This window comes from Oppia nitens, unplaced genomic scaffold, assembly GCF_028296485.1.
Source record: "Oppia nitens isolate AA-2021 unplaced genomic scaffold, nextdenovo-longstitch-racon4-pilon3 scaffold1_pilon_pilon_pilon, whole genome shotgun sequence".
Taxonomy (NCBI): Eukaryota; Metazoa; Arthropoda; class Arachnida; order Sarcoptiformes; family Oppiidae; genus Oppia; species Oppia nitens.
In genome coordinates this window covers 4,990,575-5,014,560 of record NW_026533199.1, presented here as the reverse complement: position 1 = coordinate 5,014,560, position 23,986 = coordinate 4,990,575, and the positions used below count along the sequence as shown (strand labels likewise).

General features: G+C 21.6%; 3 protein-coding genes across 5 annotated transcripts; all 3 read left to right on the top strand.

The window, feature by feature from the left end:
- Window positions 1–20: 20 nt before the first annotated feature.
- Window positions 21–2,295, top strand: LOC128951894 (syntaxin-12-like). Of its 3 annotated transcripts, none has more exons than XM_054297190.1 (9): window positions 21–278; window positions 385–510; window positions 568–637; window positions 876–975; window positions 1,031–1,171; window positions 1,233–1,291; window positions 1,356–1,599; window positions 1,719–1,806; window positions 1,930–1,990. In XM_054297190.1, exons 2-9 carry the CDS (start codon window positions 402–404, stop codon window positions 1,932–1,934), a joined length of 816 nt encoding a protein of 271 aa, XP_054153165.1. In that variant the 5' UTR covers window positions 21–278; window positions 385–401; the 3' UTR covers window positions 1,935–1,990. The 3 variants fall into 3 exon arrangements, with proteins under 3 accessions (XP_054153165.1, XP_054153164.1, XP_054153166.1); XM_054297189.1 differs by having other exon boundaries at window positions 340–510; XM_054297191.1 differs by lacking the exon at window positions 1,719–1,806 and having other exon boundaries at window positions 22–278; window positions 340–510; window positions 1,930–2,295.
- A 1,520-nt stretch (window positions 2,296–3,815) lies between these two features.
- Window positions 3,816–4,919, top strand: LOC128952257 (uncharacterized). Its single transcript, XM_054297615.1, has 2 exons — window positions 3,816–4,460; window positions 4,530–4,919. The coding sequence occupies exons 1-2, from the start codon at window positions 4,040–4,042 to the stop codon at window positions 4,844–4,846; spliced, it is 738 nt and encodes a 245-aa protein (XP_054153590.1). The 5' UTR covers window positions 3,816–4,039; the 3' UTR covers window positions 4,847–4,919.
- A 1,076-nt stretch (window positions 4,920–5,995) lies between these two features.
- LOC128951820 (F-box only protein 32-like) lies at window positions 5,996–22,665 on the top strand. The gene is made up of 6 exons (XM_054297099.1): window positions 5,996–6,541; window positions 20,297–20,700; window positions 21,259–21,434; window positions 21,504–21,775; window positions 21,965–22,037; window positions 22,255–22,665. The coding sequence occupies exons 1-6, from the start codon at window positions 6,420–6,422 to the stop codon at window positions 22,507–22,509; spliced, it is 1,302 nt and encodes a 433-aa protein (XP_054153074.1). The 5' UTR covers window positions 5,996–6,419; the 3' UTR covers window positions 22,510–22,665.
- Window positions 22,666–23,986: the final 1,321 nt, after the last annotated feature.

Genomic DNA, 23,986 nt, shown 5'->3' with positions numbered 1-23,986 from the left:
TGTATACGAAATGCAATGCAAAACATTACGCATCAAACTATGCTTTAAATGTTTATGTGTTTCGATACTCAATGGTATAAATGTGTGTAATATTTGACAGCACTGTATGTGTTAAGTGAATGTAAAGTATGGGAGTATTAGTGTTATTGTCGACCAATCAATCATAACATGACTCACAACTGATTGTTATTAACTATAATTGTCAACACATTTACCGAAGTGGTCACTCATTTAGTTGTTTTCTTATCAATTAAAGTCATTGTTTTGCCGATTCAAAGGTATGATTTCAATATTGTTTTTTGCCAACAGTTGTCTAATGTTTTTAATATTATATATTAGTTATCAAAACATATAACCAATTGATATACCACTTGAAAACATTAGTGTGAAGACAGTGGACAATGAGTCACTACAAGGGATACCAGTCAACACTCGGCGGCGATGAACGCAATGAATGGTCGCGATTGTCGCAATCAGTGGCCGCTAACGTCCAGAAGATATCACAAAATGGTATTTAATATTTTTAATGATATTAATTACATCTCAAACATATTTGTTGTTTTTTAGTGAATCAAATGCAGCGAATGGTTAATCAATTGGGGACATCTCAAGACAATGAGAGTCTCAGAACTAATTTGTATGTATTTTGACCCACAGATTGTCTTAACTTTGATTTGATTGTTGCCATTGTTTCATATAAATGATTGATAAGAATTTAATAATATACTGTATTTAATATGATATATGTTTAATATAATAAATACATTGCATAACATATGTTATAAATTTTATAGTTATATTGTATAGTATAGTATAAGTTTACTTTTAACTGTTATTAAATTATTAAAAGTTTAATTAACTGATTTAATTACCAGACATGAAGTGCAACACTATACTAATCAATTGGCCAGAGATACGAATAATTCATTGAAAGAATTGGCACAATTGCCACAACCGACAAATGTATCGGAACAGGTATTGTATTAATATTTGTTATATTAATGATAATTAATAAAATATTATTTAACAGAAACAAAGAAGAATGCTTAAAGAGAGACTAACGAGTGATTTCTCTGAAGCGCTGAAGAACTTTCAGGTTATACAGAGAACTGCCGCTCAAAAAGAGAAGGAGAGTGTAATCAGAGCCCGGGCTAACTCTGGACTCAATTCTGTAATAGTTTTTATTTATATATTTGTCGTCTATTTGTAAATAATATGTTTTATTACATTAGAATAATGTTTGGGACGATCACTCAACCAAAGGAGCATCAAATCTAATTGATTTGCAGAGGTTTGTTGTTTTGACTGTAATTAAAAATATATATTTACCGTATATTTAAATTGAATGACTTTAGTCCACAATCGCAAACACAAATTCATATGGAAGAAGAATGTGATTTAGAGTTATTAAGAGATAGAGAGCAACAAATCCGCAAAATTGAAGGCGATATCGTGGAAGTGAATCAAATATTTAAAGATTTAGCGACAATGGTTCACGACCAGGGTGAAGTTATCGATAGTATAGAAGCTAATGTTGAAACGGCTTCAATACAGGTTCACGAGGGAACCGCACAACTGGCAAAAGCCAGGGACTATCAGGTGTGCCATTGGAGACAGTATTCAACATTTAATAATTTTAGTCATATAATGCATGAGTTTTTTAATTTTGGTTTTTCCTCATTTTTTCTTATATTACTTTTATGATCGAAAATCAATAGTCTCGGGCACGACGTAAAAAGCTTTGCCTTATTGTGATTCTTGTGATTATTCTCGCAATTATTATAGCCATCGTTTCGATTTATGCCAGTAATAATATTATCATTTATTTATTTATTATTTTTTATTGGTGTTTGGTTTATCCTTAATGTTTGAGTCATTTCCTTAATTATTTTTTTATTTATCACTAATTGTATTGTATTTTTATTGTAGAGTAAAGCTCGTCGAAAGACTTGTTTGTTGAGTACAATACTTGCATCAGTGGTTCTCCTAATTCTGTTTATATTATGGTTATCCCGATAATAATGACTATTAAGATGACATTCCTTCACATCCACACCACAGTAACCGTTGTAACAAATGGTCTACTTTTTGAATAATCTTATTAACAATTGCTCCCAAATTKAATTTTAAATATATACTGTAGTATGTGTTAATTATAAATAATACGGTTATAAATATATTATATATGCATTAACTGTTTAAAATGTTATTTTTAATCTCATAAATGCACTGATAGAACAAATTATTTATCATTTTATTATTACCGGTACCCTATATATCATATTTGGTTTTAACATTTTAATGATGGGATTAAAAATATTTCAAACTAATTTAATGTACAATAAGTATAAGTTTTATACATTTAGCAAGTATTTTGAATTTGTTTTATTTATGTTTATATGTTAACACATGACATGTGTCGACAACTAATGTAATTATTTAAAAGATTTATTTAATTAAGTTTTACAGAAAGTAAGTTTTATTATGTAATCATAAAATTATCTATACATTATAAATTAGTTTATCAAATTATTTTTTCAGTAATATATTAATTTACTGTTTAGTATTTTTAGTTATCATCTATTATATAATAAAAATAACTTTTAATAGTATTAAAATAAATGAATTTAAATAAAAATGATTTTATGAGATCTGTTAAATATTTAATTTATCGGTACATCACTAAAGTTTATATAAGATTTGTTAACTTAAATTAAATATCTATTAGTTATTAATTGATGACATTGTACTTTATATTAATAAACAATACAATAGTTGTATTATTTGTTAAATCAAAAGTATTATAAGTACAGTATAAGTACAGTATAAGTACAGTATAAGTACAGTATAAGTACAGTATAATTATTATATTGGATAGGTATGTATTAGAGACTGAAAACTGACCTGATTTTTTAGGTCAGGTCAGGTCAGATAAAAGTTAGGGCTCAGGTCAGGTACGGGTCCGAACACCAAAATCTTTTGGTCAGGTCAGGTCAGGTCAGGTCCGAAAATTTTTTATTCATTATCTAAACGACAATTATTACAAAATATGACAATCAAACACAACATTTATTAAATTATTATTTATGAAATATTTGTATAAATTAAACATAAAATATTAGAAAAGATGATATTTTGATGTAATAAATAATAGAATATTAACTTTTATTAATATCTAAATTAGATCTACRATCAGTTATCGTTAATCCTGAGTAATTAAAATTAATTTGTGGACAAATTTGTTGAGTGTATAGTATGAATAAAATTGTTTTTTGATAAAATTATTTTCGGACAGACATAGTCAGGTCAGGTCAGGTCAGGTCAGGTCAGGTCAGGTCAGGTATATTTGTATCCTATGTTAGGTCAGGTCCGAGTCCGAGATTTTAGGTATCAGATCAGGAACGGGTCCGAAACTTTTCGCTCTCTAGTATGTATGGCTATTAATACACCCATATTCTCAAAAACTCACACAAATTGCTGTACTGTATAATAATATACATGTACTCTATTTTTTTATAATGTATTTGTAAAATGTATGCGTGTATTGAACTGTACTGTACTGTACAGTATAAACAATATATTGACATAAAAATTGATTATAATATTTATTTAAATAATTATAATTATTGTAAACAATATGTAATAATTGAACAATTTTGACAAATTTGTCTATTTTTTAATTAAGTAAATGGATTATTAAATATATAACTTAATTATAAGTTTTATTTAAAATCACTTACCGGTAAATATGATAAATGTATTAAATTATGTGATAAATGATACTAAAAACTCTGTAACAGACTGTAAGCACATGTAGTTTATTGTCACACATTTGACTGTTTTTGCGCCAAAACATTACATTTGGTGTGTTTTGTGTGAGTGTTGTCTATGTTTTGCAAAACAAACAGTTGTTTCATCAAAATTGTCACAAATTTAGTCATTGTTTTGATTGTGAATTCAATTTAGCATTTTTTTTGACACGATTTATATATTGATTTTAATTTGATTTTTACAAAGTATTAAATGTTATGACAAAACAATGGCTAAACTTAAGGAAAAAAATACAGTCTCTAAAGATAAGACWTGTGAAGACATTAAGACAGTGACAGATAAAATGGTGACAATGAAGAAGACAACGAAAAAGACTCGAAAACAAGTAATAAGTTTCGATGAAAATGTTAATACATTGGATAAGATGGTGAAGACAACGACGGATACAAAACACAAGAAAAACTTACTGAAGAAGAAGAATACAAATAATAGTAATAACAGTATCAAAGTTATGACCAAAACACAGGACAACAAAAGTGATGTTAACATTGATATGAGTCAGTGTACTGTTCGTCGGTCTAAACGCATCCGCAAAGTCACCGATCGATATACAACTGAAGTTGTAATCAAACGCCGCCGACAAAAGACTGTTGAAATTGAGAAAACAGACATCAGATCAACACTAAAGAGTGAGAACAACGACAATATAATTAATGACATTAAAAATATTGATAAAAATGTCAAAAATTTAAAACAAGTTATTAGTGATGAAAATACCAGTTGTAATGAGGATTTGAAAAGTAAGGCAAAGACAGCAACAAAAACCATATCTAAACAAAAGTCTTCGAAATCGAAGGAAAAGAAGACTAATAGGCGGAGACCGAGTATTGGTGGCAATAGTATCAACAAAATGTTATCCAATTTGAGAGAAAGTCGGCGCAAAATACCAGAACATCAGAAATTGAAATTTGTTGAAAAGGATCCGTGTATTGAAATACTTCACCAACGAATAGGACTCGTGACCACCAGATTATCAGCCATTCCAGAGTCTTGTGAAGAGTATTTGTATAAATAATTTATTATAACTATTTAGTCTGTTTTCAGTTTTATTTCGATATATATTTTAATTAATAGACAAAATACTGTATATAGCCATTTAAAATAATGTTTAATTATTATTATTATTATTATCTCAATTTATTGGTTTATAATATTGGTATAAACTTTTTTTTTAATTTGTAAAATAGTTGACATACAGTTTTATTTAATGCATATTTGATTTGATTTATAATTGTTATAATTAATACTTAATTAGCATAACTTTTTCTTTATGTCAGACTTATTTTTATTATTTTAGTAATTATATTATTAATAATAACAAAATTATCACAATTAAAAGTAATTATTAATATCATCATAAATCATAAGTTGCAATGCATTTTTTCAAATGATAAGTTGTACCGGTTTATTGACATTAAGGTCATATAATTACTTTTAATTAAAATTAGTTAATTATTAAATAATTTATAGAATTATTTTTTATAATTAGTCAAATTATTTAAAAATATAGGTATACTAATTATAAACGTTAGAAATTTCTAATTACAATTTGTTGTTTATAATTATAGTTAGTTATAGCAATTGGTAATAATTAATAATAATTAATCAAATTTTGTGTCAATTTAAAAGCATTTTATTATATGGTATTTCATATGCATATTATGATTAATAATAGTTTCATTGACAGTACGATAATAGATAGGTTGTGATGTCTCATCAAAATTCAATGATACTATTTATACCAAATGCTAAATATAAGTATCAGTTTATGTAAATCATTAGCAGTTAGTGTGAAATATTGCAAAGTTTAAAGACATTGAAATTAAGTCATATAAAAAAATTTAGTTTAAAAGTAATAACAATAAAATAATGCATTAATGAGTTATATTTAAACCTAATGCCTGATAAATGATATATAATGTTAACTTAAATGCATGACAACAATAACAATAATAACTAATAGTAAACTAGTAGTGAACACACAAAAAATCAGTCATATATTTTAGACCAGTTGTATGTTTGCTAAAATCATATGACTGGTTGTGTTGTTGTTGTTATGCAACTGTATGTAAGTATATATTAATATACATAAGTATATCGACGCAGACTCCCAATGCTCTGACTATTATTTAAAGGGAAATCAAAGAGTTGTGTAACCAATGCTATGGTTTTTGTTAACAAATATTGCAACGTATGATATATAGTAAAAACTTATACTTATGTTATGTGCCTTAAGCTCAGCCCTAAACGTAGAGATACCAGTGCTTTGTATGTTATATATTATGAGCACATACTCTGATAGTGTTGTCTGTGAGCAGCTGTACCTCCAAAACAAAACATAACATAAATATTGCATTTGAAACGTCTATTGCATAGTCTATTGACTATAAGTTTGATTGACTATCTGTCCTCAGAAAATCGGTTGATCACTGGCTTATTARATCCAGTTGTCTACACATAGTTTAACCATCACATCCACACATTCATCTACTAATTAGCCATCACTTGAATCAAATTATTATTTTCTGTGAGAYAATAATTACTTTGTGGTCATATCATCTGTATTGGTGATCAACTGATAGAAAATAATGCCATTTATTGGCCGCGACTGGCGATCGCCCGGAGAGGTCTGGATTAAGACCGACGAAGGATGGGAACGGATGAAACTGTTGCAAAACTCAGCATTTCTTCGCAATCAAACTCATGAACAGTAAGTCTTTTATTATAGTTTAAGACCATTTGTTTTGAATTATTAATCAATCAATCAATACATTGATTATCAGACATCATATGCTATGCTTTTGTCTATTATTAATAAATTCATTCAATTGTTATTTCMATTATATTTGAAAAAATATTCACAACTTTCCAATCTATTATATGTTTATAAAATGTTTTATTTTATTAATAATTAAGGTTTTATCGCTAAACAAGTCATAAGATTTTAATTTTGGGGAAAATTGTTGTATTTTATAATAACTTTTATTTTTACTTTTTTGAAGTACTGTACCCTACTTTCAACTAACTTTCCCTTATTTTTCTAACCAAAACAATATGATTATGAACTTAGTTAATGTCTGCAAACTTAATAAAGGTTTTAAAAATTCATATCTCGTATTACAATTAACTACATAAACATTATATTATTCATAACATGATTGCAATCGCACTTTAATTTAGTTTTTATGCTCTCATTAGACTTAATATTAATAAAATAATAATAACAATAATATAGGCATTTTAAAAAGACCTGTAACATTTTTGGTATCTTAACTTAATAAAACTTTTATATAATATTTGATAAAATTTTAATTACAATTTTGGTGTTATTTCACTCATTGTTTTTTAATTGCTTACAATAAAATTATCGCCTTTTTGTTTTTGTTGTTAACAATGATATTGATTAATTTATTTTTAATTTATTAATAAATAATATACTTTATGTCTCATTTTATTATAATCATTCTATACAGTATATTAATAATTATGTTGTTTAATAAAATAAAATTAAGAAAAACTCACTTTTATTACTTATTACGAAAATTTTTAGTTTAATGTTTTTTTCTAGAGTTAGTATAAAAATTTTATTACTGTAATTAAAAAAATATAACAATTTTAATAAATGCAATTATTGAATCATTTGATAATTAAAACAAAAATATCTTTTGTTTAACTATAAAAATAATATTAAAAACATTTGATTATAATTAATTATAAATGATTATAAACTTCTATTAGTTTTATAATGTTTATTCTATTTATGAATTATTTTATTAGAAATTGCATATTTGTTATAGATTTTTATTATACAATAATAAAACTACATAACTAATGGCAAATAATACTGTAATRTATTAAATATATTGGATTTCGATACTTGTTTTTAACAATAATTGTAGTTTCAATTCATCACATTTATTGACATAAACTTTTTGATATAATTTTTAACGCTTAGTTTATTTTATCGTTTACTCTCAATTTGTATGCCTTTATCATAGTTTATGAGTATTTGTTTTGCTAGACATATGAAAAGTATTGATCAAAAGTATTATAATAGGATACAAAATTTCAAATAATTTAAACAATTTCAAAAGATCCGATCTCTAATCTATTGTTTTGTCACTTAAGGCAATTTTTTATATTATTATTACCGGTAGTATTAGTAGTAATGTAATTGAATTGTTTGTTATATCTATTTAGTTATTCATGTGTTACAAAAAAAAAACAACACATTTGATGAGTTCATTCAATTTTTTTGTATTAACAATAATAATGATTGAATAAAATATTTATTTGAGTCTTAAAATTACACTGAAAAATAAGGTCTCACTATAAAACTAATTCAATACAGTATTTGCATTATTGTTTAATTAAAAAACTTTAATAATTTTGACAACAAAAAACTGATATTTTGTTTGTTTGTTATCATATTATGATAATATTATTATCCTTAAGTTTAAATTTTAACAAAACTATAAATTAAATTTTTAAAACTATAATAATATTAACTTATTTTTTAAACGTTTTTCAAACGTTAATTTGTAGTGATTTTGTTAAGCAAATAATAATTATAATAATTGTTTTAAATGTCAAAAAATGTTAGTTTACGTTCATTGATATTACTTTATTATTTACTAACGATTAGAGGTTAATAACTACAGTTAAGACTAAACGATATAAATGTGTTGATTGACTCATAATTATATTTACCGCATATCTTAATAGACTATATAGTATATACCAGAGTTGGAAAAATACAAGGTTTTGAATTTTGATTTTGTATAATAGTATAATACATTGTATTGCTTGTATTATATCAATATAATAATTGTGGCGCTAAATTTTGTTTGTATGTAAAATTAGCCATATATTATACATTGTATTATACTGTATAATACGCTTTTTATTATACAAACACTGTCTCTGCCAACACTGCTATTTATACACAACGCATATAAAATAATAATAATTGTTATGACTTTCAATACCTACTTGTCTTATAACACGATAGTAGCTATCAATTAACTCATTAGTTCCTCATATTATATAATTATTACAAATTGTTTTTATTATTGTTTTGATTACTATATATACAGTCTAAACAAACCGTTTGACAACAGTATGTGTGATTCATAGCCATTGCAATAACTTATCACACAATAATTTATTATCAATTAATTAGTCAAATTTAACAACATAAAAAATATATAACTATTTTTAACGTATTAAATGTTAAATTTTATTTATTTAATTTAGTATAATAATATGTGTTTTAAAAGCAAATATATTATATCCAGATTTAAATTAACAAAAAGTTTATGAGTCAGAGCTTTTGTATTTCTTATAATTATAATTTTTAAAAGTGATTGTTATAGTTATTGTTTTTCATAAATTATTTTTTTGTTACTTTTAATTGTGACACAATATAACATACAATTTATGTCTTTTAATAGGATATTAAAATGATCTATATAATTATTTTAAATATACGGTATATACTGTATTATAACAGTACCTGAAGTTTAATTTTTTTTGAGCACACAATTAGCCTCTTTGTKAAACTTTATTATCAAATTTGTTGGTTATTTATTTTATATTCATTTTAAAGTAATTAATCTAAAACAGGAAATATACTGTATATAAATGCTATGCAAAACAAGTCTTAGTTTATAATTACTCTGAATTAAAAATAAATAAAATTACTTAATTTATAATTAATATTATTATGTTGTATTTTATTACATTGGTGTTATATTGATCATTTATATTGATATGGTATTAAATTAATACTATTTATTAGTTGTGTTTAATAACTAAAATTCAATTTAATTATTTATTTTTAAAATCATACTGTAAAATAATTTTTGATATAAATATAAATATTTTGACATTAAATTGTTATATGATTAAATTGCAATATTTAAGTTTTAAAAAATGAAACTTAAAAAATATTATGGTATACATATAAATAAATAAATAACAAACAGTTATAACCTTGTTATTCATCGACATTCAAATAGATACTGTATTTGAAAACTTTGTTATTGTGTAGACATTACCTTTAGTGCGGTGAACCTTATGACCCATTTTATTGTCTTAAAAAACAATTATTTATTATTAACTGATTATTTGAATGAATTATATTTGTTAATTTATTTAATATATTTTAATTAAATACAATACTAAATATTTTATTTTCTATTGTATATACAGTATTATATCAATATTGTTATCACTACTGTATTAGTTTTATAATATTTGGTGTTCAAACTAATTAATATCATTTCTCAATACAGTACTAAGTTTTAATACAGTAAATAAAATAAAATACATGATATAATAATTATATTGAATTATTATTTTTTATAACATAAAATTTATTTTAATTTTATTTAATAGTTAGTATCGAATCCATATACTATAAATATATATTATTAGACAAAAGAGGTCAATGATTTTGCTGATCAAATGTAATTAATATTATTTTAACACTTAAAGTACAGTTAATAATACCTCAAAAGTGTAACTATAAAAACATAAAGTCAATTTAAGATATATATAACTATAATTTAATTTAATAATATATCACTTTGAAAATTATTTACTATACAAAAATTTATGCTTTTGATTTATGCTTAAAATATATAAATTTTAATAATAATATTCAATTTATAATAATTATAATGTTACTCTTTATTTTTTTAATTTCTTTTATATTTTTTATTAAAGCTTAATAAAAATATATTTAATTATAATTATCACAAGTTTTGTCGGCATATGTATTTTAATTGATAAGTTTTTATTGTTTAATTTTTTTATTTTGTAGTTTAGATATTCAATTATATAGAAAATTACATTAGTTGTTAGTTAACTGTTGTTTCTATTATATGCTGTATATTAAACTGTAAGCCAAGTTCACAAACTTAAAGCATATGAGTATGCATTAGGTTTTGTATGAAAAGGGGATCAACAGTTGAGATGTTGTTGTTGTTGATAATGCCATCCCATTCCCAGTTGTTTTGGATGACAAGCAATGAGATTAGAGTGTAATTATGTGAGAGATTGTGACTTATGATGAAATAGGTCTGCAATAACTTCATGTGATGTATTCAATGAATATTTTGTGAACAGATGTATACAGACTTTGGATGAAATCCAATATTTTTTTACTTATAATGAACKTACTGTACTGTACAGTATTGTACATACTGTAGATATTACAGTATAATAAACATAGAGTGTGCACAACTCCCTGTGCCCATTGACATTATATTAAATAATAGTAGTGTTCATATTGGTTAAACCATACAGTGCTTGTGCATAGAGCACAGGGCTAATGAATCTTATGATCTGATCGTTTAAGATGTTGTTTTTCTGCAAATCATTGCTTACTTGCTTAAGGGTGAGTAAGCCATACAAAAGTCATCATAAGATTTTAAATGACATTTTTGTCTATTTTTATTTTTTGGACATAATTTCATGTCTTAAATAATTATTGTTTTGTTGTTTCTTTTGATTGCAGTCTCGCTCTTAATGAACAAAAATTACTTTATACTGATTTTTTTGTTGTACTGTATATTTGACTACATTATGGGTTGTTGTATGTAAAGGGACTGTTAGGATGAGTGCAAACCAGTTTCGTGTCTCTGAATCAGAGTCTTGTCCTTTAAATTTTCTTTAGTTTATGCCCTGAATGTCAAAAGTTTTTTTGTGGAGGCGTTTGTAAATCTTTTTATCTGAAATAAGTATTTTCTATAAATACATTTTAAAAAAGTATTTTACTTTACTAAATGTTATTAAATTTTATAAAAGTTGTTGAAAATATTTTGATTATATAGAGAAACAAATTATATTGCATTTATATTTAATGATTAATTAATTGATTAATGACTCATCAATAACAATATATTTTATAATTTTATTATAATTTAATGTAATATTTTCTTTTTCTTATTGTAATCAATATTTAATACTTTTTTACAATTATTACTTAATTTCCAAAAATATTTTCAAATAAGCATTTAAAATAATAGTGTTACTCATAATATATCATTGTTTTTAATAATATTTTTAATTAAGCATATGATTACAGAAAAATATTTATTATTTTTTAATTAACTTATAATTAAACATTTAATATAAATTAATAATTACATTATCAATATTTTAAGAGAGAATAGTAATGTCATTATTATACGATATGTCATAAAAAGGACAATGAGTTGCAATAGTTAGACCTATATATCAGTGTGAATGACCTCTAAATTTTATTTGTCGTTAACTTAAACAATAATTCAACAAAATTATAGTMAGCAGATCTTACCTAACAATTATAGCAATAGTTGTATAGCTTATTATCATAGGATTCATAGCTATTCATCCMTTCTATAGCATCAATGGTCACACAAGACCTACCGCTATGTTTTGTCAACAAATTATTCATTTTTATGCCAGAGATTACATACTATTAATCTAATTTGTATTAAATCGCTTCCTATATTTCTATAAATTATAATATGTTATTATAATACAGTATATTATATTTTCAGACAAATTTTTTATGTAAGTTACTTAGTTTTTTATTTTTCACATATTTAGCTATCTATTTTGATATATATATATAATTAATATAAATATACCTGTATATAACAATATATTAAATAATATCCAATTTATATATTATTATTTACTATAGTAAATTGTTTTTTTAAATTCAATTATTAAATAAATAATCTGTTGTTAACTGTATTTGTTTTTATGTTTTTTATTCATAAACAAAAAAAAGTGATTTACGGTCTTATGAATTGCAATTACTATATTTATTGAGTATAAATAATAGGATAACAATAATTTTATTAAAACAAATATTTAATATTGTTTATGCGTTTAATTACATCAATATTACAAATAATTTCGATTTATTTTTTTTAAAGTGAACTTTTAGACATAATTTTAATTTGTTTTTATATTGTCAATATTTTTTGTGAGTTGTTTTCACATTTTGTTAAATATAATTATTTAAAAAAAGTTTTTTTTAAATATTATTATTATATAGGTTTTTATAATAATTTATAGGTTTTTATAATAATTTATAGTATTTAAAATATAACATTGAAATAAAATATAACATTAAATGTCTTGTTAATAAATATGAATATAATAAAATTGTGTATTAATATTTTTAACCATATAATAATTATTTTTTATATTAGTAATTATTTGTCTATGTAATTTAGAAACTGAAAAAATGTATAAAATTTTGATAATTTGGTTGCAAAATATAAAAATATATCAAAAAGTAGTTTGAATGTTGTATACTATTAGAAAACTTTTTCTGAGAAATAATTATACAAATTATTTTAAAATTATAAATTATATTTTAATTTATACTTATATTGTATAAAAATAATATATTAATTATGCAAAAATTTTAAATAAATAGCATAAACTGTAACTAAATGGTCATTGTATATATTAAAATTTGCACATCACTATCAATTGACTATGTGTGTGATTTATACAATATTTTATGTTATTTAACTAACCTAGTTTATCTTGTCATTAATATTTGAAATTATAAATATGGTTTTATTTTTTTGCACTTTATTTTTGGTGCTAATTATAATAAATAATATTTTTTTAAAGATATGAAATAGAAAGTTAATTGAATATAACAAATTATCTATAACAGTTAAAACTAATTATAACATAATGATAATAGTGTATTCTAACAAATAATGTATATAAATAATTAGCATTTTAAATAACTACCATAATTTGCAATTTAGATTTTGAAAATTTTCCTTATTTTTTATTTTGTCTTTATTATGTTTTATCTAATTGTTTTAAAACACGCAAATTTGTTATTAAAATTTAAAAACTATTTTTTGATTGTATTTTAAGCAACAAAACATAGTTTAATTATAAATTAACATGTTTATTTAATTGAATTTTATGATTTATTTTAATTATAAATATTTATTGTTATGAAAGTAAGTTTTTACTATTCTTAAAAAATATTTCACTATTATTAAAAAATATCAAACTTTATAGAGAAGACATTAAATATTTTTATTTTTTGGTTATAGCTTTAAATATAAATAGTTATCTATTAGTAAAACATTTTAAGTCGGAAGTATACTAAAACATGTATAATAATAATATTAAATAAAATTATTATTATAGAAATTATTCGCTTGACAATAAAGCAAATTTTAAATGTACAATATTTTTAAGTAATTGTAGTTTTAAATGTATGTTATTATATTAAAATTACTTTTTATTTTTTATCAGTTTATCGAAAGATTTTGCGTGATTAATAAAACCTATGTTAAACTTACAAAAAAATTGATAACATCTTTAAAATTATTGTTAAAAACAAATTTACTTTTGCTTTGAAAGAAATTTTAATAAGACTTTTTAGTTGTTTGATATTTTTTAATTAAAAATTTATTTTCTAAATAAATATTGATTCATGGTAACATTTTTTATAAAGCGTATTTAAAGCTATTGACTTATTGTTTAATTTTTAAAAAATAAATACAAATAACTTTTATTTAAATTTTATTACTATTATACAATTAATACCTTTTTCAGTATTAATCAATCAGTCATTTTTTATTTGAGTTGAATACATATCGTATTATATTAAGGTATATCATATTATATATCAATAAATGATGATTATTAAAAAGTGAAGTTTATTTTGGGGTCAACAACTCATTTAAAAGTTATAAAATATATTAATAACTTTTATAAATATATTTATACATAATTTTACATATAATATAAAGTAATAAAACTTTAACACAATACAGTATATGCTAAATGCTAAATAACACAATTACTTATTGTTTAGCATTTTAATAGATTTATTGATAAAAAATTATTTATCTGTTAAATATATTTTTAAAAAGAACGTATAATAATTTATAATAAAGTATTATTATTATTATAAAATGTTATTAATATAAATGGAAAGTATGTACTAATGATATATCAATATTTTAAAGTCAAATAATGAAAAATTATTGAATTGATAAGTAATTGAAATCAATATTTTGTGTTTAATTTATATTTCTGTATATTTTTATRGCAAAAAGTAATAAAATAATAATAATGTCCGCAAATTGACAACAAAATTATACATACGTCTCTATTAATATATTACATATTATGATAATATTAATCATTATAATAAACGTTTAAATTTTATTTTTGATAGCAATATAATCACAATATACAGTAACTGTTAAATCTACACTTGAACTTTGCAATAAAATTAATTATTTTAATTAAATAATAAACAATTTTGAAAATAAAATTGACACTATTATACTAGAAAAATAATAAATTAGCCAAAATTTTGGTGTGAAGTGTCACGATATAAATTTTATATAAACATAATTATATATCCTATGATTTTTTTAACAAATAACATACAATTTATGATATAAATAGCTATTTTTGTTATATGAATAGTAGTTTATTTATTAAATTCGCAATTTTATGAGTATAATTGATAGTAACTAAATAATAAGTTATGGTATAAACTAGACTATAAGGAAACAATGATGTCAATTTTAATTTTAAATTACTTTTTATTTTGATTATTACTGTATAATAAATAGGAAATAGTAATTTGATTGTTAAATCATACGTTATTTTATATAATGTTACTCTTAGTTTAGTTTATTTGTAAATGTTATGACCTATTTATGCTTTTGCGACAAACTTAATAATTTTATTTTTAATTAATAACAAATCAACACCGGTTTAGTAAATAATCTATTTTAGAAAACATACAAATGGTTCCCCTTTGGTTTAAATACTAAAATTGTTAATACAGTAATACAAAATTTTTGATTTTTTAAAATAAAAAAATGTGTAAATAATTATTTTTTATTTGAATAAATAAACACCAATCAAATGTCAATCAAATAGTCAAATTATCAAATCAAATAATAAAAAATAATTATATTTAATTTTGTAGTTTATATCTGTTTGACATAGAGTTTTTTTAATTATATTTTAATTGTATTAAATATATATTATAATTGTATTAAATATATATTTTAATGAATTATTTGCATTCAATAGTCTAGTAATTTAAGTCAATATTAATGTGAAAGTTAAATTAGTATATGAAATATAAAATGATTATGAACTTATTACATAAAATGCTAAATAAAGTTTATGATATATTAAGCTCACGATTTTTTGAAACTTTTGTTGTTAATATAAATACTGTAATATTATCATAATACTGTATAAATTATATTTAAAATATGAATTTTATATAAGAGAAATAACTTAATTACAATTTTTTCAAAACTAGATTAGTATTAATGTTTTGTTTAAATATTAATATTGACATATTTAGTGAAAACAATAGTATGAGAATAAGTTGAATGATATAATCTTATCTTTATTTAAGATATACACTATTTTTAAATGGGATTTTTTATTTTTTAAAGTCAAGTTATATTACTAATGTATTTCTATTTATAAACAATGTTAATTTTACTATTACTTTTAATCTATCTATAACTTACATAATTGTTTAATTTTATATAAATTTAGATTAAAACATAAAGTATGTATGATACTTATAAAACATATTAATATAATAAATAGTACAATGTTATAAAATTAAGATTTTTATAAATTAATTATAAAATAAATTGTAATAAATGATATAATATAATATAAATAACGGTATATTAATTATACCAATAATCAAACTAACTCTAGTAAAAAATTCTCTAATGTTAATCTAAAATAGTGATTATAAAAAAACTTGTTTTTAGCTTGCTATTTTCAAATAATTATTTTATATTAACACAAATTGTATCATTAATATATATATTATTTACTAAATGTGTTAAAATAAAAAATATATATTTTAGTTATTTATTAAGCTCCTATTTTAACATTTACTTACATTTTAAATAATAATAATAAAGTTAAAATCAAAATTTAACCTAAATCTTATATAGCTATATTTATACCATGTAATGTGTATTTCAAAAATGTTTTATTATTATGACTATGTTAATGAGATTACATAAAATTTTACTTTATGCTAAACAAATTATTTTACTAATATATTGTGTATTTGAAATCTACTTAATAACACATTTGTAATTTTAAAAACTAATAATATAATTATATGATGTTATCAAATATTAAACTATTAGTTATTTAATGTTAAAATTGTCTGTATTTTATCAAGAATTTATTTAATAATATTTTCAAAGTACTATTAATTACAAAAGTATATATATATATATTATTTTAGATAAAAATAATATTAATGAAAATATTTTTCAAGTTATTTTTAATAAAATGTATATTTTATTTATAAGTATAAAAGTTATATATAAGTTAAAACTCAAGGATAAATAAAGCAAAAGACGGTTATAAATCGTTTTATGTAATAATTATTTAATTTGTTTTTATAACTGTATATATTGTTTTAGATTTATGCAAATAACTGGAGGGGAAAATAAATTTTATTTATTTATTAGAAAGTTGTTATTAATTTTATAATTAAATTAAGAATATATATTTCTTTCAAATATTGTATTATTTTTCTAATTTTCATATAAAAAATTGTGATTAATATTTCATTACCTATAAATTTATATTAAAACATTTGTTCTACAAAAAAGTATCATATTTTTTTAAATAATATATTATTTAAATTAATAAGTGACCGGATTTATAAAAAGTTATTTACTATTACAAGTATTAAATAAGTTTTTATCGATTATAGATAATATATTTATTATAGAAGAAGGTATTATAAATTAGATATATATTTTAAATTAAATCATTATTATTATCAAGTTATTAATTTTTCATTAAATCTCATGTTTTTTCGACAAAAAATTTAAAGATTTTTGTTTAGTATTAGACCGCACGCACAGGTAGTTTGTGTGCTTATGAATCATAAGTTATGATAGTTAGATCATACAAAACATTACACTTGTTTGATAACAAATAACAAAACTTCAATAAACATTGATATGAAAAGTGAATAACCTTTAAGTGAGAACTATAGATGATTTGGGAAATAGTTAATTAACAGCTGATTAGTCAACTAATATTTGCTGAAAAATATGAATTATTTGTATATTTAAAAACTATCAAATTAGTTTTTATATTTTTTACAATTATACATATACAAATTTATATACATTTAAATTTAGCTAATTATAAACTACTAGTAATTTTTCCTAATACTAATAAATTATCCKAATTAATAATTAATTATTAATATTTACATAATTGTTATATTTTATTTTTATAAATTATTTTTACTTGAAAAACATATCTTTACATTGAAATTTAATATGCATTTATTTTAATTTATATTAATGAATGAATTATTTTTTAATTTTATCACAAAATTGAATTTTAGTATATAATCTTTCATAATGTACTCTACCGTTGATGTAAAAATAGGTTTTATCTATAATTCATTATAGTTTTTAATATTAGTAAAAAACCGTTCACGAAATTTTAAGTTTGTAACGAATTTCTTGAATAAATAATAGGTTATTATGCCATATAGTATATCATTTTTATAGCCAAAATTATCATCAATACTAATGGATTTTAATAAAAAATATATTATATTATATTATATTATATTATATATGCCAATTTTATTACTCTATTCTATGTGACTTATATATTAATATATGATATTATCAGATTTACAATAAAAATTATACTGACATTCATACTGTACGGTATATAAATATATGTCAAAAACGATTATTGAGTATACAATATAATATATACAATACTTATTGCTGTTTTATTTATGTTATTTATAAATAGAAAATTGATATATTTTATTATTGTTGTTATTTTTATACATATATATGTATTTATTTTTTGAAAACTTTTTATAATTATTAATTTTACTTTGTTTATTGATATAATTAAAAAAATAGATAATTAATAATATATCATATTTTATAATTTTTTAAATATCTACTGCTTTTAAAGCTAATATTGTATTATTTTTACAATGTAAGTAAAATATTTCTATAGTTATTATATTATTATTATGGTTATTTTATTTTAATTTTTATATAACAATTAAAAAATTTGCTGATATTATTATTCGTAATTCATAATATACAAAAAAAATAAACATAATTTATTAATCATTTTTAAGGATAATAACCAAAAATTATTTAATTTATACTAATTATTTATTAAATTCATTGCCTTTTGGATCTTAAACTAATTTTAATATTTTCGTATATTTAAATGTAAATTTATTGCTAAAACAAATTCTAATCTTTACTTAATTATATATATATATATGAATTCCTTTTCTAAACTATAATTTATATACTCTTTGGACACTTCCTATAATATCGATATGTATCCAAGCATTTGAACGATTTTGCTTTAGTATGAAAATAAAAATAATAAAAACATTAGTTAACTATTTTGTTGTTTTACGAATAAATTTAAAATTAGTAAATCACTTGATTTTATTCATCTCTTAAATTGTCTATTAATGTTATCATTCAATGTTATAGTTATCTTCATTTGTTTGTTATGTAATAACAATTTTATCAATCATTAATATTATTTTTTTAAAATCTTTTTTTGTAAAGCAAACCATATTTTTGAGAAAAGAGTAAACTTTTTAACTATCAATCGAAACATTTATAAAAAACAAAACAATTATTTATTAGTTTAAACTGAAAATCACATGAACTTGAGTACAGAAACCATACATTTTCAGGAAGTGTTAGAAAAAGTAAACGAAATTTTAAGATTAGAGTGAAACAGAGTTTATGGCTAATTGTATGCATGATTAGGGTCTATAGTCAACCAATTTTTGGCTCATTTCCCAATTATAAGTCAAAATAAAATATTAAAATTTTTGAAATCATGATTTGAAAATGTGATAAAACAGATGATTGTAAATTATGACTGCTTTTTGTGTATATTTCCTATAATATATTCAATGAGTGCAATATTTTTACTTTCAGTTGAACGCAATTTGGCTGTCATTCAAAATTAAAGATAAAAATATTTTTGTTTATATTTTTAGTCCCGACATAAGTGTCACTGAAAAATTTTATACATTAAAAACTAAAATATCTGTATTTTTATATCACATGAAATTTTGATATATTTTTATTGATAGCTAATTCTAAAAATAATACTCTAAAGATATCCACATTTTTAAAAAAATCTTTGTGTTTATGTTGTTTTAAACAAAACATTAATTAGTCATGTGTTTAACAAACTTTTTAWAAAAATGTTTTTTCTTATTGATAAAAATTATAATACAGTTTTTAGCAATTAGTTAATAATCTCAAAAAACTTAGACAAATATTTAACTTAAAATAAAAACAAATTTTATTTTTAATATTACTAATAATAAATGTTTTCGTAAGACTCATGACTTTTATAACTATATTTTCAGAGGTTTTCCTTCTTCTGGCGACTCTTCGACGGACAGCGATTCCGAGGACGAGAATAATGAGAACAGCAGTTCCCGGGAAACTATCGCTGAGATTATACAACGACTTCAGAAGAGCTCATCTCAACCAATACCTGAGGCTATATTAAAGGACTCGACAAATGCCAATATGGCTGAGTGGCAGCCCTACTGTCAGGTGACACTCAAACACACCAAAGAAGTTGCCGGTTATAACACCATTTCGGAGGCCTTCCATAAACTGGACTTTTGTAATGCCATTCGTGACATACGTCGCTTCAATTACATCAGCAAACTATTGCATCTATTAATCACACAAAACCTGACTTCTTTGAGTGGTTGTGCCACTAAAGTGCTCTTTACAATGCTTGAGGAGTTGGCCTGGCAGGGTAGGCATTAAACACATCAACTATTTTATTTTATACAACTGTCCCAACCTTTCCTTTTATATTTACTGAACATTGTTTCCTATTTTTTTATTCACTTAAAACCATTAGATATTTCTTTTCTATTAATTCTTATTAGTACTTATTTTTTTACTATCATTACTATACCCTATGTTTTGTCTATTGAAGTTATAGTAAAAATAAAAACATTTTTTAAAAATTTATTCATATTTATCTTAATATTCATATTATATTATATAAATATATTGATAACAACAGAAAACTTTTATAAACAGCAATTATTATAATAGAAATAATTTTATTAAAATATAATTACAATTATAGTTTTTATTCAATTATAATAGAACTGAAATTTCTTAATTTTTACCACAAAGTTAATAACAAATTAAAATTATTGTTATTAAAAAAATCATCTAATAAAATAATTATTAAATAATAGTAATTTACAGTTATATTATAATTTTTATTAATTTGTATCTTATTTATGATACTATTATAATAAAATGTTAAGTAATATTATGTCTTTAATATATTATTTAGTTGCCAGTAATCAGCAAAATATTCATATTCTCCAAACATTGCTTTATGACCTCAAGAAAATTATGAAAAAGTATTACTGTTGGGGTCGACCTCAGGGCAGCACTCGGCTATGGGAACAGCACTTAAAGACAATGGAGCGCATCTGCAATATGGCAAATACAATTCAAATTAAAGAGGTGTTTATTTAATTATATATATATATATATAAATATATTGATAATAATTTATTTAATATTTATTAACAGCCGGCTGAAGATGGAAGCAAACGGTTGACTGATTTGCCCGAAGAGATAATCCGTGAAATTTTGTTACGACTAACCGATTATAAAGATTTGATGAGCTCTGGTCAGTCATATGATATAATGCAGTCCCTGTTAGACGAAGAGCACATTTGGCGACAACTCTGTAAATATCATTACACAAAGCCTCAGATGCGATGGCTATTCGCCAATTCAACCAATATTTATACAAATAATGGTAAAGTCGATTGGGAACGAGTCTTTCATCAGCTAAGAAAGTATGTCATTATTATTTTGATTTATAGACTCATTAATCACTCCTTTGAAACCACAAATCACTTTATGATTTTTAATGATATCATAAAAATTCTTAGTAAACATAAAATACTGTAATATTAAGGATTATTAGTAATAATTTACTATCAATTTGTTATATATTTTAATAAGTTTTTATAATATTTAAACAGAAAATTTGGACTCAAGGAAGAGTATGCTGACTGCCTATTCCTATGCAGACACTGTCGATGCCTTTTCTGGAAGGTTTGTATCATTTATTGATCAATTGATTGCTTTTATAAATCTATATTTTTTCACTATTGACAACTTAAATGACGAGTTATGGGGAAATTATATTTTTTTATATAAAGAAATATTATTTTGTTTTTAATATAAAAAACGAATTGAAATTATAAATTATTTTTTTATTTATCAAATCTATGTGTTAATTACGTCAATCTCCCGGTGCCATCCACTACAGTCATACGGTCATCCATGCGTTTATCAGAATCGCGTTCCACTACCCGGTGTTAAACAACAGACCACCAGAAATGAGGCACAAAATCCTGTTGTCGTCCATAATATGCCTTTCTTTCATCATCCGCTGGTTCTTCATTACAATAATAATAATCAGCAAAACAACAATCGCTTGGATAACGACTCCGATGACTCATTGAAGGTTCCCCTTCACGTACCGGTTCCTCCTCAAGCGTTTCTCAAGTTTTTCTCTCTTTAAACACAGTTAGATAGGACACAGAAAACACAATTTATAATAACAACTCTTTCTTCATTATTATGACTTTAGTTTAAATTTTTATAATAATTAGTCATTACTTTAAGACAACAATTACTGAAAAGTTTAATTGAATTATTTTCATTATCTATTATATAAAAATAGAAATTTTATAACCAAACTATCTTTGTATTATTACTCTCTTATAACTTCTTATTTTAGTAAATTAAAATTACTTAACAAAATAAGAAATTAATTCAATTTCTTAATTATAATAATTATTATATTATAGCCATTATGTTAGCTTATTATAAAAAAATTAAATCTGAATTGAAAAGTTAGTTGAAAAACTAAATAAATTTTGTAAATATTTAAAATCTCTTAAAATATTTTTTCCTATTTAACAAACTTATTACTTTGTTAAAATAATACAGTATTTGATAGTAATATAAATTTATATGTTTGAGTGAAATTTCTAAATATTATTATCACAAAAATATAGATTTATGTTAATTGTTGTTAATTCATTAAATTTTGAAAATTTGAATTATAATTATTAGTTTGTTTTGATATTAATAATAGTCTTAATTGAGTTGTTTTTATACTGTTGTTTAAGTTGTAGCGCAACAGTTATGATTGAATATGTTTTATGTAAATCACTGTTACATTTCAATCATAATTTTTTATTATAAATATTGAATTACTAAAAGTTGTATAAAATAGTTAACGAGTAAAATGAATTGAAATATTGTTATATTTATATTTACTTATTTTAATCATGAATTTGCATTAATATTTTTATTTTTTATGTAATTATTTTGTGTAAAAATATAATTTTTTAATTGCTATTACATTTTCTTATATTTAATAATTATTATTATTATGACAAAGCTATTGTTTTTGCTCAATTGTGATTGAATTTATAATTTTATTAATTTTAATTAAATATATTATTATTTAATTAATTGGAAACTTATCTGTTAGACCTGTATAATAATTTAATTTAATTGGCATTTATATTTATAGTTTTTTATTATATTTTATTTAAAAACTTAAAAATTTTATTAAAGATTGATATGAAATGCATTTTGAATCGAATTTTTGTTCAATTTTTTAGTAACATTTATTTATATTAATTAATAAATTGCATATATAAATATAGACTTAATTAATTATAAACAAAATATTAATGCCAGCTATTGTGTAATCACTATAAATTTAATCAGTGATGAAATAAAAATTATATTATGTTTATAATTTACGTTTCACATAATGTGTACATTTTTAATATTGTTAAAATTTGACATCAAATTCAGTTAATACTGATTTTTATTTAGACAAATTTTATTACTAATCAATAGTGAGAATATTTTAATAAGTTATACATTATGTTAATATGAATCGTTGAAAAATATACAAATTAGTTCATAGAATTAACTTATATATAAATATGTACATAATTTTTTAGATATTTTATTGA

Bases quoted from the DNA above. Each gene is read 5' to 3' on its own strand.
- LOC128951894 (XM_054297190.1), top strand. From the start codon at position 402: ATGAGTCACTACAAGGGATACCAGTCAACACTCGGCGGCGATGAACGC. The intron at 511-567 runs GTATTTAATATT...GTTGTTTTTTAG, and splicing joins CCAGAAGATATCACAAAATG to TGAATCAAATGCAGCGAATG. The intron at 976-1,030 runs GTATTGTATTAA...ATTATTTAACAG, and splicing joins CGACAAATGTATCGGAACAG to AAACAAAGAAGAATGCTTAA.
- LOC128951820 (XM_054297099.1), top strand. From the start codon at position 6,420: ATGCCATTTATTGGCCGCGACTGGCGATCGCCCGGAGAGGTCTGGATT. The intron at 21,435-21,503 runs GTGTTTATTTAA...ATTTATTAACAG, and splicing joins ATACAATTCAAATTAAAGAG to CCGGCTGAAGATGGAAGCAA. The intron at 22,038-22,254 runs GTTTGTATCATT...CATCCACTACAG, and splicing joins GTCGATGCCTTTTCTGGAAG to TCATACGGTCATCCATGCGT.